General features: G+C 37.5%; 1 protein-coding gene across 1 annotated transcript in view; it reads left to right on the top strand.

Moving 5' to 3' along the window:
• Positions 1 to 16,423, top strand: part of HECW1 (HECT, C2 and WW domain containing E3 ubiquitin protein ligase 1) — a 301,849-nt gene that overhangs the window by 220,416 nt on the left and 65,010 nt on the right. The window contains exons 15-17 of the mRNA XM_030307704.1: positions 5,077 to 5,211; positions 13,821 to 13,926; positions 14,846 to 14,942. Coding sequence (XP_030163564.1) covers positions 5,077 to 5,211; positions 13,821 to 13,926; positions 14,846 to 14,942 — 338 coding nt within the window. The remainder of the gene's footprint in view (positions 1 to 5,076; positions 5,212 to 13,820; positions 13,927 to 14,845; positions 14,943 to 16,423) is intronic.

Here is a 16,423-nt window from a genome sequence, read left to right as displayed (position 1 = left end):
TGTGTAGATGGAGATTTAAAAAAATCTTACCAATGTATAGCCATGATAATATGAAAGTCACCTAAAAAAGGATAAAAATAAGACAAGCTTAAAATTTTCCATTTATACAACTCAACTATAGAAATCCACAGGGCAAAGAGTACAAGTTATTGGTGAGAAAATATTATAGCCCCACCATTCCATATCCAGAAATGGTGTCATTCAAGTGTGAAGACACTAGAAAAATTTCATAGCTCACATCCTCTTTTCCCTGTCCGAAGTAAACACCAAAAGCCATTTTCCAGATGGCTCACTAATGAAGCAGAACAAGAAATCAATAATGGGGAAAACATAGTATAAATGGACTATGGTGGTGAATATTTATCAATCAAATACAGGAATATTAATACAAATAATTGATTTTAAAATGTTTTGAAAAAAACTCAATAAAATATGGGAAAATATGTATAAGGAAAATGGAATAAATGTATAAAGACAATCTGAATCATATCTCTATCCTGGAATAAAATTGACAAGGAAGTAGAAAGGGGACCAGAGAACGGGGCAAGGAAGGTTGTGCTAAGTCCCCAGTTGAGTGTAAGAGAAGTCAAATTGGATAATTTGAAAAACAAGGGCTAAATATAGTTATTTGATCAACTTAAAAGGCAACTATTTGTAACATTGAAAACAAGATTGCTGTTTCAAATTCCTACAAAAATAAAATCAAACAAAATACAATTTACATAGTAAAACACCAAAAAATCCACCAGGAAGCAAAGAAATCAGAAATAATAAAAATAAAATAACATAAGCACAGCCAAGCATAATAGTCATAGTGGTAGATGGAAATAGGATAAACCTGCATACCAAAAGGAAAACACTTTCAGATTTAGTAACAAACAGATCCAGCTTATTAAAAGACATACCCAAGAAATGATTCAGAGAGTTTAAAAAATAGAAGAATAAATATTAATAGAATTGGAAAACATTAACAGGAAAATCAGTGGCGGTATATTAATATCATACAAAGGAAAGTTCAAATCCAGAACCATTAAATGGAGTCAAAGTAAGGTTTTATATTAATCAATGGCACAACTAAAATAAAGTTACAATAATCATGTATCTTATGAGTGAAATAACATCCTACCATACGAAGAAAACTAGAAGAGAAATACAAAAGGAAATGAAATAAATACACAACAGGAAAATGTGTTTTATATCCATCAGTTTGACAAACAGACGAAATAAGTCAGGATTTGAATAATTTTGTATTAATGGAACACATATACTTTTGTTAAAAATAGAGCTAGCATAGAGCTTAATTACATACAATTTTATTTGTCAATTGTACCTCAATAAAGGTGGAAAAAATAGAGATTACATGAATGGATAAACAAAATGTGCTATGTGCAAACAGTGGAAGATTATGCATCCTTAAAAAGGAATGAAATTCTGACACATGTCGCCAACATGGATGGACCTTGAAAACATGCTAAGTGAAGCAAGTCAGAAACAAAAGGACAAGTATTATATTTCACATGAGGTATCTAAAAGTAGTCAAATTCATAGAGACAGAAACTAGAATAGAAGTTCTCAGGGGCTGGGGGAGGGAGGCAATGAGGGGTTAGTGTTTAATGAGTACAGAGTTTCAGTCTTGGAAGAAGAAAAAGTTCAGGAGATGAATAGTGGTGATCGTTGCATGACACTCAGAATGTACTTAATGCCACTAAATTGTACACTTAAAAATTATTAAAAGGGCAAAATTTGTGTTTTGGACATTTTACCACAATCTTTTTAATAAGGAATAAATAGTTTACAACTTCTTTACAAGATCCTATGGAACATTTTTTTAGGGGATAATATTTTGTAACACAAAGAAAACAAAAAAGCATAAAAGACTCATGTTGCATTCCATGGCTGTAAGTAATAGAGCTAAATTTTAAACAACAAATTTAAAGTCAGTCAGAAGAAGACAAATACCATAGGGTTTCACTGGTAGGTGGAATTTAAGAAATGAAACAGATGAACATGGTGGGGGGTGGGGGCAGAGAGAGAGGCAAACCATAGTACAGACTCTTAAATGTAGAGAACAAACTGAGGGTTGATAGAAGGATGTGGGTGGGGGATGGGCTAGATGGTTGATGGGGATTAAGGAGGGTACTTGTTAGGATGAGCACTGGGTGTAATATGTGAGTGTTGAATCACTAAATCCTACATCTGAAACCAATATTACACGGTATATTAACTACCTGGAATTTAAATAAAAACTTGAAACAGCAACAAAAATAAACAATAACTTTAAACACAATCATCAAAAACCAACTATTTGCCACTTGGAGATTCAAAACAGTATTCTTCATGACTATTGGGTTTTAATAAAATCAAGACTTATAAACCATTGAGAAATTATTGAAAATGCATATCACCAGTACTTAATAAAACATGATATAGAAAGACTGTGCTCAAAGAATTTGCACATTGGTTTTTATTATCAAACAAGAAAAATTTTAAAATACAAGCTTTCAAATTAATAATTTAGAGAAGGTTAAAAAGCAACAGTAATTGAAGCAAAAATTTATTTCCAAAATTTATTTGACAATAAAAACCCAGAAGTTCATGAACTGGAAAACAGTATAAGAAATAAAGGTAAGAGTTGTTTAGAAGAGAAGTAAATCAATCTAAGGAAAATAATAAATAAAAACAAGGAATGAGTTATAAGAGATGCAGGGAAATTTTAAAGAGAAAGTGCATACCTACTTATATAAATGTTTGAAATCACAGTTAGAAAATCTAGAAGATGACGTGCCTGGGTGGTTCAGTCGGTTAAGTGTCTGACTTCACCTGAGGTCATGATCTCACAATTCATGAGTTTGAGCCCTGTGTCAGGCTCTGTGCTGACAGCTCAGAGCCTGGAGCCTGCTTCGGATCCTGTGTCTCATTCTTTCTCTGCCCCTCCCCTGATGGTGCTCTGTCTCTCAAAAATGAATAAATGTTAAAAGAATTTTTTTAAAAGAAAATCTAGAAGAAATGGATAATTTAAAAATAAATATATGTGATTTAAAAATTGACTCAAGAAATATAAGAAATCAAGTGGACTTATGGAATAAATTGGAAAATGCAACAATGAATTACTTGCCCAGTGCCACGTTTCTTTATGATCTATTCCAGAGTGAAGGGAAAAATAGAAATAGAAACAGCATAGTTCATTTTTTGGAGCAGTCATATCTTTGCTAATGAAACCAGACAAAAAGCAAAAATCATTGGCACAAATTTCAGTAAATTTGCACTGTAGAATTTTACTCAGCGGTAAAGAACAAACTATTGGTACAACAACTTGGATGAAGCTCAAGGGAATTGTGCTGTGGGGGGGGGGGGATAAAAAAATCCCAAAAGGTTACATAGTGTGTGATTTCATTTATAGAATATTCTGGATGTGACAAAATTACAGAAATGGAGAACAGATCAGTGATTGGCTGGGAATTGAAGGGTGGAGGAATAAGGGAGTGAGATGGGTGTGACAGAGGGGCAACATGAGGGATCCTCATTGGAGAGAACCATTCAATAACTGTGGTGGTGGATACGTGAACTTACACAGGTGATAAAACTGTGTAAAACTAAATACACACACACACACACACACACACACACACACGAATACGAGTAGAAGTAGGGAAATCTGATTTAAAAAAAAACAAAACAAAACTATAGGCAAAACTCACCTGAGTTCCAGAAAGTTCATATTAAAAAATAAAGTTGAGGGGTGCCTGGGTGGCTTAGTTGGTTGAGCATCCGACTTCAGCTCAGGTCATGATCTCATGGTTCGTGAGTTTGAGCCCTGTGTCAGGCTCTGTGCAGACAAGCTCAGAGCCTGGAGTCTGCTTCAGATTCTGTGTCTCCCTCTCTCTCTGCCTCTCCCCTACTCGTGCTCTGTCTCTGTCTCTCTCAAAAATAAAATAAAACGTTAAAAAAAAGTAAAATAAAATAAAATAAAAATAAATAAAAGTAAAGTTGAATTAGATAGTATATTGAAAGAGTGACCCACCACAATTAAGTAGGTTTTCTCCCAAAGATGTGAGGCTCATTTACTACTAGTAAATCTATTATCTCTAGTACATTAACCAATAGTTTATAGGAGAAATTTTAGTTGATTATTTTAAGAAATGCTATACAAGTACATGATAAAAATTAAGTACACATTTATATTTTAAAAATAAAACATAGTTTTAGTAAATTAGGGATGTAAATATGTTTTCATGACATTATAAAGAAAGTATTAATTTTCTCTTTTATGAGAAGTAATTTTAGATTTAAAGAATAACTTTTGTCATATATTGGAACATGTAATCAGACATACTGCAAAGATTTATGAACAAGAGTGTTTACTGAAGCATTATTTTAAAGCAGTAAAAAACTAAAATGTCCAATGACAGAAGGTGCTGAAATTATTATGCATCCATCTGAATACCATATGCTTACTAAAATTCTGTGTTAAAAGAATGTCTAATAACTTAGGGAAATGCTCAAAAAATAATAGGTGAAAAATTCTTCCAACAAAATTATAAGTACCAATGTGGGGAAAAGATGTAAATAATTGTATATTTGCATAAGAAAAGAAAAAATAGAAAAAAATTTATCAAAATATTTTGGTGATTACCCTTAGATTGTGACATTTGGGATGATTTTGGCTTTCTCCTTACTTTTTTATCCTTTTAAAGTTTCTTCTCAGGGAGACTGCTAATTCTTTAACCAAAAAAAGCATTTATTTAAAAAATAAATAGAATGCTTCACAAATTATTAATTACTAGTTATTTTACTGTCTCAAAGTCTCCATTTCTCTTCTTTTCCATCGTGAATAAAATGCTGTGATCATGACTCTGTAACTGTGTACTGTAAAGTGTTTATCAATGACTGGTATTGTTTCATTCAACTACTGAGCAAACAGATGCACAGTGCCCCAGTGCTCAGTCTAGTTTTGAGCAGATAAAAAGGAGGGACAGAAATAAACATGAAGACTGAGCCCCGTCGCGTTCCCTTACATTACTGACTTCATTTTGGCTCATTCTCACGCAGTGTTCTTTTTTATTGGTCTGTCTGCAGTCTTTTTTCGTGGACCACAATAGTCGAGCCACCACTTTCATTGACCCCCGAATCCCTCTTCAGAACGGTCGTCTTCCCAATCACCTGACACATCGACAGCACCTCCAGAGGCTCCGGAGTTACAGCGCTGGAGAGGTAACACCCCCAGGCCCCCTGCCACCTTCACAGTTCCTTAGGCCCCTCCTTTAGTGGGGCCAGCACTGTTTTAATGGTTGGGATCTAGGATTGCCTGTTCCTCAAGGGCCTCTGCCATATCCACACTGCTCTGTAGAAGAATGATAAGTCAGGGACACCCACTGAACTCCCTAGACCCATCTTCAGATCGCCTTCCTTCTGCCTTCCCTTTTGTCCTAACAGTTGTCACTACAAAAAATCTGTCTAGCTTAAAGGAAATTGAAAATGCAGGGTCAGGAGATCCCTACATTATGGTTGGAGCTGTGCTTCCTCAGGCCTTCCAGTCACATGTGAATTCTTAAAAGATCATACAGTGTGTGACCGACATTAAACTTCTGGCTTTTCATAGATCCTGGAGAAGACATCAATACTATATATGTGAACTAAAGATTGGGGGAAATCAACAAGGCACATGAGTACTCTGTTCCCATCCTACCCTGTGCTCTCTCCTACCTGCCTGTGGTCACCTTCCATTGAATCATGAAAAGCTGAAAAGATGAAAAACATCACCTTAAAACATGTTCTTTGCCTTCCTGAATTGCTATCTCTGTATTCCATACCCTTTCCTGGCCTCCTTTCTCAAGCCAAAACTCAAAACATAGCTCTTTTCTACTTCTAGTCAGTTCCTGGCAATATTACGAGCAAATCCCTTCTTCTGTCCTGACTGACATTTCCCAAGTATCAGTACCATGTTTTCATAAAAATCACCAGGATCTCAGGAGATGTGGGTGCTAAGAACCACTTCTCATAAAACAGCTTGTAGAGTTGGATTACAATGAAGTAAAAAATGAATAAATAGTGTAGGAAAAAAAAGTGTGTATATATATATATATATGTATGTATTGTATATACAATATATATGTGTGTGTGTGTGTGTGTGTGTGTGTGTGTGTGTATCGCCCTCTCCCACCCTGTCCCCCAAGAGTTATTCCTGGGAGAACTAGAGTGAACATCTCAGGAGAAATGGGTAAAATAACAATCTACCTGGCAGACTCCAGATAGCAAACATAAGTCTCAGGGGAAGGGCCTGTTGCTGGTGTATCGGCACCACTTTACTACATTTTAAGGAAATCATCTGAATGCTCTGACAGGCATAACTGTTTCCAACCAAGGGCATTCACGATTTAAGGCCAGTGTGATAAAATGAATTTTTCTTTCATGGCTCATCTTAGGTATTGTTTTAGGAAACTGCTGAAAACATGTTAATTCTTCCTTTCTGCATATATGTAAAATGTGTATGTGACTATGCAGAGAAGGCATATTATGCATCCCCAAGGGTTATGTGGGTGTCAGGATGCTCAGGTAGCACACACTCAGCAGCAGGCACATTCACAGATTACGGAAAACAGTGCCCTGACTTCCCAGCTCAACATGCATTGTATCCTTCTCTGGTGGCATTTTTACAATACTTTAGAAAGTACAACATTTATGAGATAATAGTGGATAGATTCAAAACTCTGCATCAATTTGAAATATGCTGTTTATTTAAAACTTATTTAATATTTAAATTTATTTAAAATTTTGAAATATGCTGTTTATTTAAAATTCTTTAATTTTATTAAGGCAGTTTCAGTGTTAATATAGAGTAATTACATTTGATAAAAGAATCTGAGTACTACAGATTCAATGTCAATAAAACAAAAATGTAGGTTACTCAAATGTAAGATGAACACCCTAAAGATATAGATCTCTCACATTTATAAGAAATTAACTTGAAAATACAAGTACTAAAACATTTCTGTTGAAACGAGATTAAGATCACGAGTACCACTTGCATTACCAGTTCTAAAACATTCATTTAATACAATTGAATAGCCCAAGCCCAGTTACATTGAATATCAACATTAATGACAAAGTACCACCTGCATCAGTCCAGAAAGACTGTAACACGTAACAATGAAAGGGTATCAATGTGTACCAACAATCTGTATTCTTCCTAATTCATCCACTCGCCAACTGATTCAATTCATCAGGTTTTCAAACCCCTCCCATCCCCCTGTGCATCCACTCTCTGCTGGTAGCTTTGCACTGACACAGGGAGAAACCAAGAAAAGCAACAGAGAGAAAAAGCTGGGAGGCAGAGACTATCTGATCTAGAAGCAGCATACCAGGGAAAACAAAGACCCAGCCTCTATGAAAACAAATATCTGATTTCTCCTGCTGAGAGAGCCCGCAGCCTAGGAATGAGAAGATAGGAGGATCTTGATATAAAAACAGAGGGAGGGGGTAGTGAGAAAGGTTAATTGTGTTTGCTGTGATGTGATTTTGCTCAACAAACATTGATTAAGTTCATGGCCTGCTCTGAGCACTGTGGAATGCAAGGAAGTATGAGATATGATCCCTCCCTAGGAGAATTTTATATTCTATGTTTGAAGCCAGGCCAAAAAAACACAGAGTTAAGTAACAAGAACAGTTAGAATATGATTGAGTGCCAAGAGAGATGTTAGGACAAATGCAATAGGAGTTCAAAAGAGGCCAAGGAAAGGCATCTTTAAAATAAGGTACTTGGGGCACCTGGGTGGCTCAGTCAGTTAAGCGTCTGACTTCAGCTCAGGTCATGATCTCGCAGTCTGTGAGTTCGGACTCTGTGCTGACAGCTCAGAGCCTGGAGCCTGTTTCTGATTCTGTGTCTCCCTCTCTCTCTGACCCTTCCCCCATTCATGCTCTGTCTCTGTCTCAAAAATAAATAAACGTTAAAAAACATTTTTTTTACATAAAATAAAATAAGGTACTTGACCCAACCCTAGAAAATTGGTAGAATCTAGCAAGGAACAAAGGAAGAGGAATGGCAATCCCCCAGACACACAGCATAAGCAGAGATGCAGCGATAGGATTGAGAAGTGTCAGTAGAGAGACAACAAATAGTTTGGTATGACCAGAATACCATTTCCACTTGGTTTTTGTCTTGGTTTTTGTTAAGTTTTGAATGCCACATGGTTGGCACTTTCTTAAAAGCCCACTGAATGAAATTGAGAGGAATAATATGATGGTTTTTGTATAAAAATGGCCTTTAGAGATCAAGTCACCCATTGTCCCTCAAGAAGAGAGTTATTGGCATTTTGAGGACAATTTTGTGAAGTGTAGAATTGTCTTGTGTCATTGCTGGACCTTTTCTTCCTGGTCACATCCATTAAATGTCAGGAGTGCCCTCACCTCACCAGTCACTATGACAACCAAAACAAAAAACAAAAAAAAATACCCCTAAGCATTTCTAAATATTCCCATGTGGCAATGCCACTTTAGTTAGGAATTGTATTTTAAAGTCAGGTAAACTTAAATACCAAAACTCAGGTGACACAGGGAGTTCAAGACCACAACTCAGATCTCCTAAGTCCCAGTCCAGTGTATACTAGTATTTTAGAAAGGAGATAATGATGGCCAAGAGGAGGAAGGATTGTGGCAAAGAGTGATCTGTGAGAGAAAGACCCGTCAGGGGCATCTGCCACAGACCAGGTATAAGGTGGGGAGGCCTTGGAAGCAGCGAGACAGAAGACAATGGACACCGTGTGGGAAGAAGCCCCAGGTGGTCAAGAGGTGCAAAGGAAGGGGTACCTGGGACTTCAGTTAGCAGACAGAGTCTCAGCTCTGGCTTCTCCACAGAAGAACTGTGTATCATTGCTCCTTCCTTTCCTTTCTGGGGCCTCAGTTTCCTCATCTGCAAGTGGAGACAAGGGAATTGGATGGCCAGCTAGCTCTGTGACTCTCAGAGTCCGTGGGGCTTGACTCACATTATCAACACATTGGTAAGATGAACAGGAAAGCCAGTTGGGGACAATGGTAGGTTTGCTGTTAGATAAGTTGATAATGAGTATGAAAACAGCAGGATATCCAATTTGAAAGGACAGTTAAGCAGACATAAATATGGAATAATTAGACTCACGAATAATCAATGAATTGTTTTTATAATCCATGGTTTTTCTCTGTCACATAACAGGGGCAATGGGGGATTTGCTATAGATGTTTCTTATACTACAACCTTAGGAATCAGTTATTTTCTGTTCACCTTCATGGGCCATTCTCTCGAGTGTTGCTCAGCAGTTGATATTTTTATCAATTGAATTTAAGGATAGAATTGAAATCAGTTTCTATATTCAGGATCCTAACTGATAAAAATTTTTCTCAAAACCCCTAAGATAGGTTATTAAAAGAGACACTGTTAAGTGTCTTTTGGATTAGCCTTTACTTCAAGCGAACATTTTTCAGGAAGTTTGCTGAAAGCCATTATCAGGAGTATAATACTTTATGCATAAAAAGATCATTATTTGACACTTTAGCCTGCATTTTAGTACAGGGTCACATCTGTCTGCAATATACAAAAAAAAGTACTAACAAAACAAGTCTGTATCTTCCCATAATGTCCCAAGGGAAATGGACACAGACAAATGGAAAGAGCATATAGGGCTATAAATATTGGTTTCCATCTCTCTATCAGTAAGGAAGTCACTGGAGGTCACATTTGTCTTATTTATACTGCAATTAGCAATATAAATTAACATTAATAAGGAAGGATAACAGAGCACCTATGTTTTATTTCTTTTACCAGTTTAGAAAATCGTTAGTCATAGAAAAGTTCTGGGAGGGTACACACATGGGTGCGTTGCCTCATGAAAGGATAAGAATCTGGCAGGGAAGAGAAACTGACTTTTCACTTTAAAAGCAGAAGTCATTCTTGGTCGTTCTTTGCAGTGAGATTTTTTGATGACAAAAGTTATTTCACTGCCTCGGATGACACAGGGAAGTGTGGGGAGGTAACTTCTGCACTGCTTCTAAATTTTGGGGATATTTCTCTTGATTCCATGCAACCAATATTTGATTACAGTTTGGTTGGAAGTTTATAAAATTCAGGCACCTATGAAAATAAACTTTTGAATTATCAACAGTAAGCAATGAGTGTAGAAAACACAGACACAGCTGGGAAAGAAGTTAAAAGGTGAGTATAATTCCCGATCTGGAGACACTTTCTGGTAACCATGGAAATAAAAAATTGAATCATGTTGTCTATGGTTCTGCATCCTATTTTACTAATACAGTACCTTGTAGACTGTCCCCATGCAATTAAAATTCTTCTATATTTATTCATATAGATCTACCACAATTTAAATCAAGCCTTTCTTTGTACGTTATTTATCGCCCACTTTTCGCTTTTATAAATATGTTGAATAGCTCAAGATCTCTCTCTCTCTTTTGTTTCCTTAAGCTAATTCTGAAAACTTTGTTAATGATCTGTTTTTAGAACACAAAAGGATTCTAGAGATGAATTAAAATTCATCACTTGGGCCTTTCCTCTGAACTCACTATTTTTTTCATCATCAGATCTTCAGTGTTTTCAAAGAGAGCATTCACTGATTATTAACCCAAATTCAGTCTAAAACCTGCAATTTTCAATCACATCTTTAAAAAAATAAAACACCAGTTTACATTTCTAAATTGCAACACAGAAGAGAAATTTGTTTACCAGTCACTGTAAACTATTTTCTGAGCATATCTACTTTTTTTTCTGGAGAGCTAAATGTTTGAAGTTTTCACATTTGCAATTATGATTAAAGCTATTTCAACATCAAAAGGAAAAGAAATCTTAAAAGTAGTCCCTACTGGAAACCGGGTTTTAGCCAGTCATAGAGTAGTCATAGCATGTCTGGGGAGAGGCAGGCCACTGGGGGAGTCCCTTCTTTGTCTGTCTCTCACATACATCCCTGAGAAATTCAGGAACACAGAAGGTGTCAAATGCCAGGGAATTCAGTGAGTCGTATAATTTTGGTTTTAAATGGAAAATTCAAACTTCTAGTCATTTTCAGCAGTTAGGAAAGCAAATGTTAGCATCATGTTTGCAGTGAGATCCAAATCAGTTACTCAGTCGATGCCTAATATTCCTCAGGATGGACCATTTCGTATTACTTTAGGGCTACAAGGATCCTAGCACATACTAAACTCTCGCCCAATCTCAGAATTCTCTCTAGCCCTGTCTGGAACTGTCCTTATCCCTATAAATTCCTGGCTCCTTGTTGGAGAAGCCTGTTTCTGTTTAACCTTCCCATCCTCCAGCTCATCTGTAGACCTTCCAGTACTACTTTGCAATCACCTCCTTTGCCCTTGGCGGTTGTTTCTATGGTTCAGGTACCCCACAAGCGGCACCTTCCCCCTGGGTTGTTTTCTCCATCTCATTCGTCATTGGCCTGAAGCATATTCATCAGTCAGTCATCTACCTTTGGGGTGGCTGGCCTTCATCTGACTTCTGAAGTTTTGCAGTCTGGCTTGGTTTTGCCGGTGAACAGGTAACCTCAGGAGAAGGCACCATTTTTCCCTAAAGCATATCTGTAACACATGAATTCCCTCTGGCAGCTAGGAAGAGAAGTGAGTTTCTTCTTGTTTCAAAGCCCCATTTATTTCAGGGCAACCCACCAACAATGACACACTTTAGCCCAGGGTGTGACAGCAGACATCACCTGAGTTCTGTATTACAGTCATGCCTTCCTGAAGTCTGCTATCAGATCCACTTCCTCAGTTTCTCTCTGTAATGCATCATTTAGATAATCTTCTGCTGAGTGGTCTTTGAGATTCCTGTCTTTACAGCATCGAAAATATTTCAAACACACAATAAAGCAGACTGACATAATTCCCTCTAAGGAAAAGAAACCTAACATTTCAGTGCCAGAAAGGCTTTACATATTTATTAATTCATGGTGGAAGAAACGTAGAGACTCGGTGTTGCGTATTTGAAGAGCGAGCAAACCTTTCTTTTACCACTTTGCTTTGTAACCATTTAATTGGGACTGGAAAGTGCTGTTGTCGAAGTACCTACTTCTAAATCTTGGTGGCTGGCTACAGTAGCTGAGGGCTAATGACACCGAAGTGAGAAGTCCACCACAATGGCACAGAATCCATTTCCTTGTCCCTCAAGTAAGCAGTGAGCAAGGAGAAGAACCAGGAGAGAAAAGGGATGGATTTGCATCTCTGCTACTTCCAGAAGAGCAGTTCAAAGACCGCCATGTACAGACAGTGAACTGATAGCACATCTCTGCAAAGGAAGGATGTTCATCCTGTCTGTGTGAAGTATGGAAGTAGGACCCGAAGGAAAACCTGCAATTACTATGTCTTTAATTAGTAAGCCCTAAGTAATCCGTCCTGTTTGTCATCTGCACTAGGACACATGGTCTCGTCTTAAATGACCCCTTTGAGATTGACTTGACCTTTCTGGACTTTGTAGCATAGGATCTCAGTACCTCTCCTGAATTCTGTGGGAATGAATTGTATACTGGTCTCAGAGGGAGAATTTTCTCTCCCTTTTTTTCTGGATGTTTGAGCTTTTTATAAGTATGTTACAAAGTAATCTTCAATGTAATGCTTAAATGTTTTTAAAGCCTATTTTGGCATACTTTACCAAATATCATAGAATGAGTCATACTCTACAGCAAACCCATATATTTGTGGAAGATCTATACAGCCTCTGTTTAAATAGCTTACCCTTCAAGAGTCCTTTAAGAAACAGAATGTACATGGAATCACAGTAGAAAGTTCATCGCCATGCTCTAGGACTTAGGGGATTTCTGAAATTTAAAATTGAGCTAAATCAATCATCACAAATATCAGTTTTAAGCTGTGCAAGTTCTGTATTCCATGACGTTTTGTCAAAATGCCCATCCAAAACCAAGGTACTGGATGCAGGCTAGCAGCATGAGAGAAGTCAACAAATGCTTTGCAATCAAGCAAATCCTGGTTCTGCCTCTTACAGTTGAAAATTTTGTAAAAACTTAATTTTATCCAATCCTCAGATTTTCTGCTTGTAATATGTGGTTAATAATGCTTATCTTCCAGAATTTTGAGAAAATAAAAAGATACTATGTTAAGGAAGAGTAGCCAGCACAGTGAATGGAACAATAGGCAATTAGCAAAGAACGGCCATCTGAGGGTGACACGTGCTGTTGGAAAGAGCGAGTCCATTCCACACTCAGTTCTGAAGTTCAGTACCAACTCTCACAAATTAAGGTCATAAACCCATCTTTATTGATAGTATTCATGTAGAATTTATTTATGTCTCTTGAACATATTTATGAAGAGAAATATTCTTTAGTCAGTATGTTAATCTAGTTAACATTTAGGACATTTGGCACAATCACTTTCTTTCTTTTTTTTAATTTTTTTTTTTAACATTTACTTATTTTTGAGGCAGAGAGAGACAGAGCATGAACGGGGGGAGGGTTAGAGACAGAGGGAGACACAGAATCTGAAACAGGCTCCAGGGTCTGAGCTGTCAGCACAGAGCCCGACGCGGGGCTCGAACTCACGGAGCGCGAGATCATGACCTGAGCTGAAGTCAGATGCTTAACCGACTGAGCCACCCAGGCGCCCCATGCACAATCACTTTCTTAAAAACCCTAACATAGCACATCAACCATCCTACCTAATCTTTTTTTTAACTTGCTTATTTCAATTCATTTTGAAGATTGTAACTTCATTGCTTTTTAACTTAAGTGATATCTGGGTCTTTTCCCCCTCATATTGGAAAATTAGTATCAAAAGACCATCTGAATTTGATAATATTTCCAATGCTAACAATTTTATTTTGAAATTAGGCTTCAGAAGTCTCTCGAAACAGAGGAGCCTCTTTACTGGCCAGGCCAGGACACAGCCTGGTAGCTGCTATTCGAAGCCAACATCAACATGAGTCATTGCCACTAGGTATGTATCATGCTTTTGGGATCCTGGATACCCAGTCCTTAGCCTTGTTTTTCTTATCACAAGTCCTTTAATATTCAGGATTCTGTATTTTCTTTTTCCTTTCCTATGATAAAATCTACCCCCTACCCTTTGCTTCCATCCCTCCTTTGCCCTTTTTCCCTTTCCCTCCCCTCCTTGATTTGTTCTTCCCTTTTCCCTGTCTCAGTTCTTTTCCAGACTCTCAGCCCCTTCTTTATTCCTTTCAGTGATTTGTTAGCTGAGTATAGGAGAGCATAGTTTAAATGAGGTGATGGATCTTATTGCTATTAGATGCAGTTTGTAATTTAGACCTCTTTTCCCATGTGTGTATGGGGACAAGTAAGTGTAGTCTTCATTCCTAACCTCAGCCACCTCCTTCTAAAACACGTGCCACTTGTATCAAGGGAAATGAGGTAAGAAAGCCCAAATGGATTTGGGTATTTCCATTATGACTACTGGGAAATCAACCATGGCCACAGGTTGTAAGTGTCAAGTGTTCAGAAATGGATTTCTTTGAAGTTACAAAGAATCTTTGGCCATAATAACTATGGCAAAATGACCAAGAGAAGTCAGAAGGAAGAGAGTAAAATAGCTTGTGGAAGAATGATTTTATTCTCCTTCACCTATTCACACAGGGGTGAGTTAACACCCCGTTAAGGTCTTAGAATATTAAGGATAATTAACGTAGATCTAGTTCACTTTGGTTTGATCTTTTAGAAATGACAATGTTATTATGTCACAGACAAAGAGCCCTCAAGAGCTTACATTTTTCTGATGAGTGTGCTACCTGCCCTTCGAACTCTTGCATTAATCCTGGTATCAAGTAGCTATTTTCCAACCATTAGAGAAATCATCTCTGGGCTGAAAACTCAACCACAACTTGCACTTTTGTCTGTTTCAGCATATAATGACAAGATTGTGGCATTTCTCCGCCAGCCAAACATTTTTGAAATGCTGCAAGAGCGTCAGCCAAGCCTGGCGAGAAACCACACACTCAGGTAAGGGCTTGTCCCTCACCCTGTAGCTCCAACTAGTCGTCCAGATGGGACAACATATCTGTGGAGAGAGCATAAAAGCTTATGATGCATTTTGTTCATGCATTTAATTATGTCTTGAATACTCCAACTGAAGGATCCAGGAATTCTAATGTTCTCTGAAGTTCCACAATGTGTTTTTTATTTTATTTTCTGTGTGTGTGTTTTTTATTTTAGTCATTCTTACAGGTGTGAGGCGATATCTTACTGTGGTGTAATTTGCATTTCTCTAATGATGAGTGATGTTGAGCATCTTTTCATGTGTCTATGGGCCATCTGGGGGGGGATTTTGGGGGGGATTTTTGGTGTTGAGTTGTGCAAATTCTTTATATATTTTGATATTAACACTTTATTGGATGTATCATTTGCAGATATCTTCTCCCATTCACTAGGTTGTCTTTTGTTTTGTTGATGGTTTCCTTCACTGTTCAAAGGCTTTTTATTTTGTGGCAGTCCCAATAGTTTATTTTTGCTTTTGTTTCCCTTGCCAAAGGAGACATATCTAGAAAGATCTTTCTATGACTGATGTCAAAGCAATTACTACCTGTATTCTCTTTTAGGAATTTTATGGTTTCAGATCTCACATTTAGGTCTTTAATCCATTTTAAATGTTTTTATTTTTAAAATATCATTGTTTAATGGTAAACCAAAAACTAGATGAACACATTAGAAAATAAACCAACAAACAAACAAAAAGTATCAAAAATATATGTTCTAACTAGTTAAATCTTACTGTCCATTAATGTCATTGTTGCATGAGTGTCTCTGAAACTGAGTCACTGCATTTAGAAAGGATAGCCACCAAAAGTGATAAAAAGGGAAAATATCCTCCGAACTTAAGTCCCACTTTCTCTCCAAGATATCTCAGTATCACTCTGCTTCAGTTGACTACACAGCATTTTGGAAGCTGGCAATGCATGATGGTTAAGTGTGTCCCCTTGGAGTTCGAATTCTTGCTCCAGCTCTTAGGAACCATTGATGGAGACATGTTATTCAGCCCAAATCTGCCCTTAATCTCCCTGGAAACAGGTCACTGTGTGGGCACTGGGGAGATGCTTTTATGGGTATGTGTATAAAGGATCAGGCAAGGTGGGTGGGAATGCAGTCACTGAATGCCTCTGATTCCTTACCTCCCATTTGGTGGTCTTTTGAATCTAGTTGACAACTGTAATACTCTGCCTTGACTTCCTCAGTGAATCACCAACACCTGAAAATAGTCTCTTTGCTATTCAAATTCCTATTAATCATGCCAGAGTGGATCATTCACTGTCCTTCCCCCTCCACACACACCCTCACTGACACCTCTTTCCCTTGTGTTTTACTCTGTGTGAATTAGAACCACGTCCTCCCCACTGCCTTGTCTCAACTCTTCCCTCTTTCTCTGTCTCCACACCCAAACATCTGCCTCCTCACTTTCTCTCTTCCAGCTTTTTTTTTTTTAATTC

Source organism: Lynx canadensis, chromosome A2 (genome assembly GCF_007474595.2).
Source record: "Lynx canadensis isolate LIC74 chromosome A2, mLynCan4.pri.v2, whole genome shotgun sequence".
Classification (NCBI taxonomy): domain Eukaryota; kingdom Metazoa; phylum Chordata; class Mammalia; order Carnivora; family Felidae; genus Lynx; species Lynx canadensis.
The sequence above is the reverse complement of the archived record's forward strand: the minus strand, read 5'-3'. Positions and strand labels throughout refer to the sequence as shown.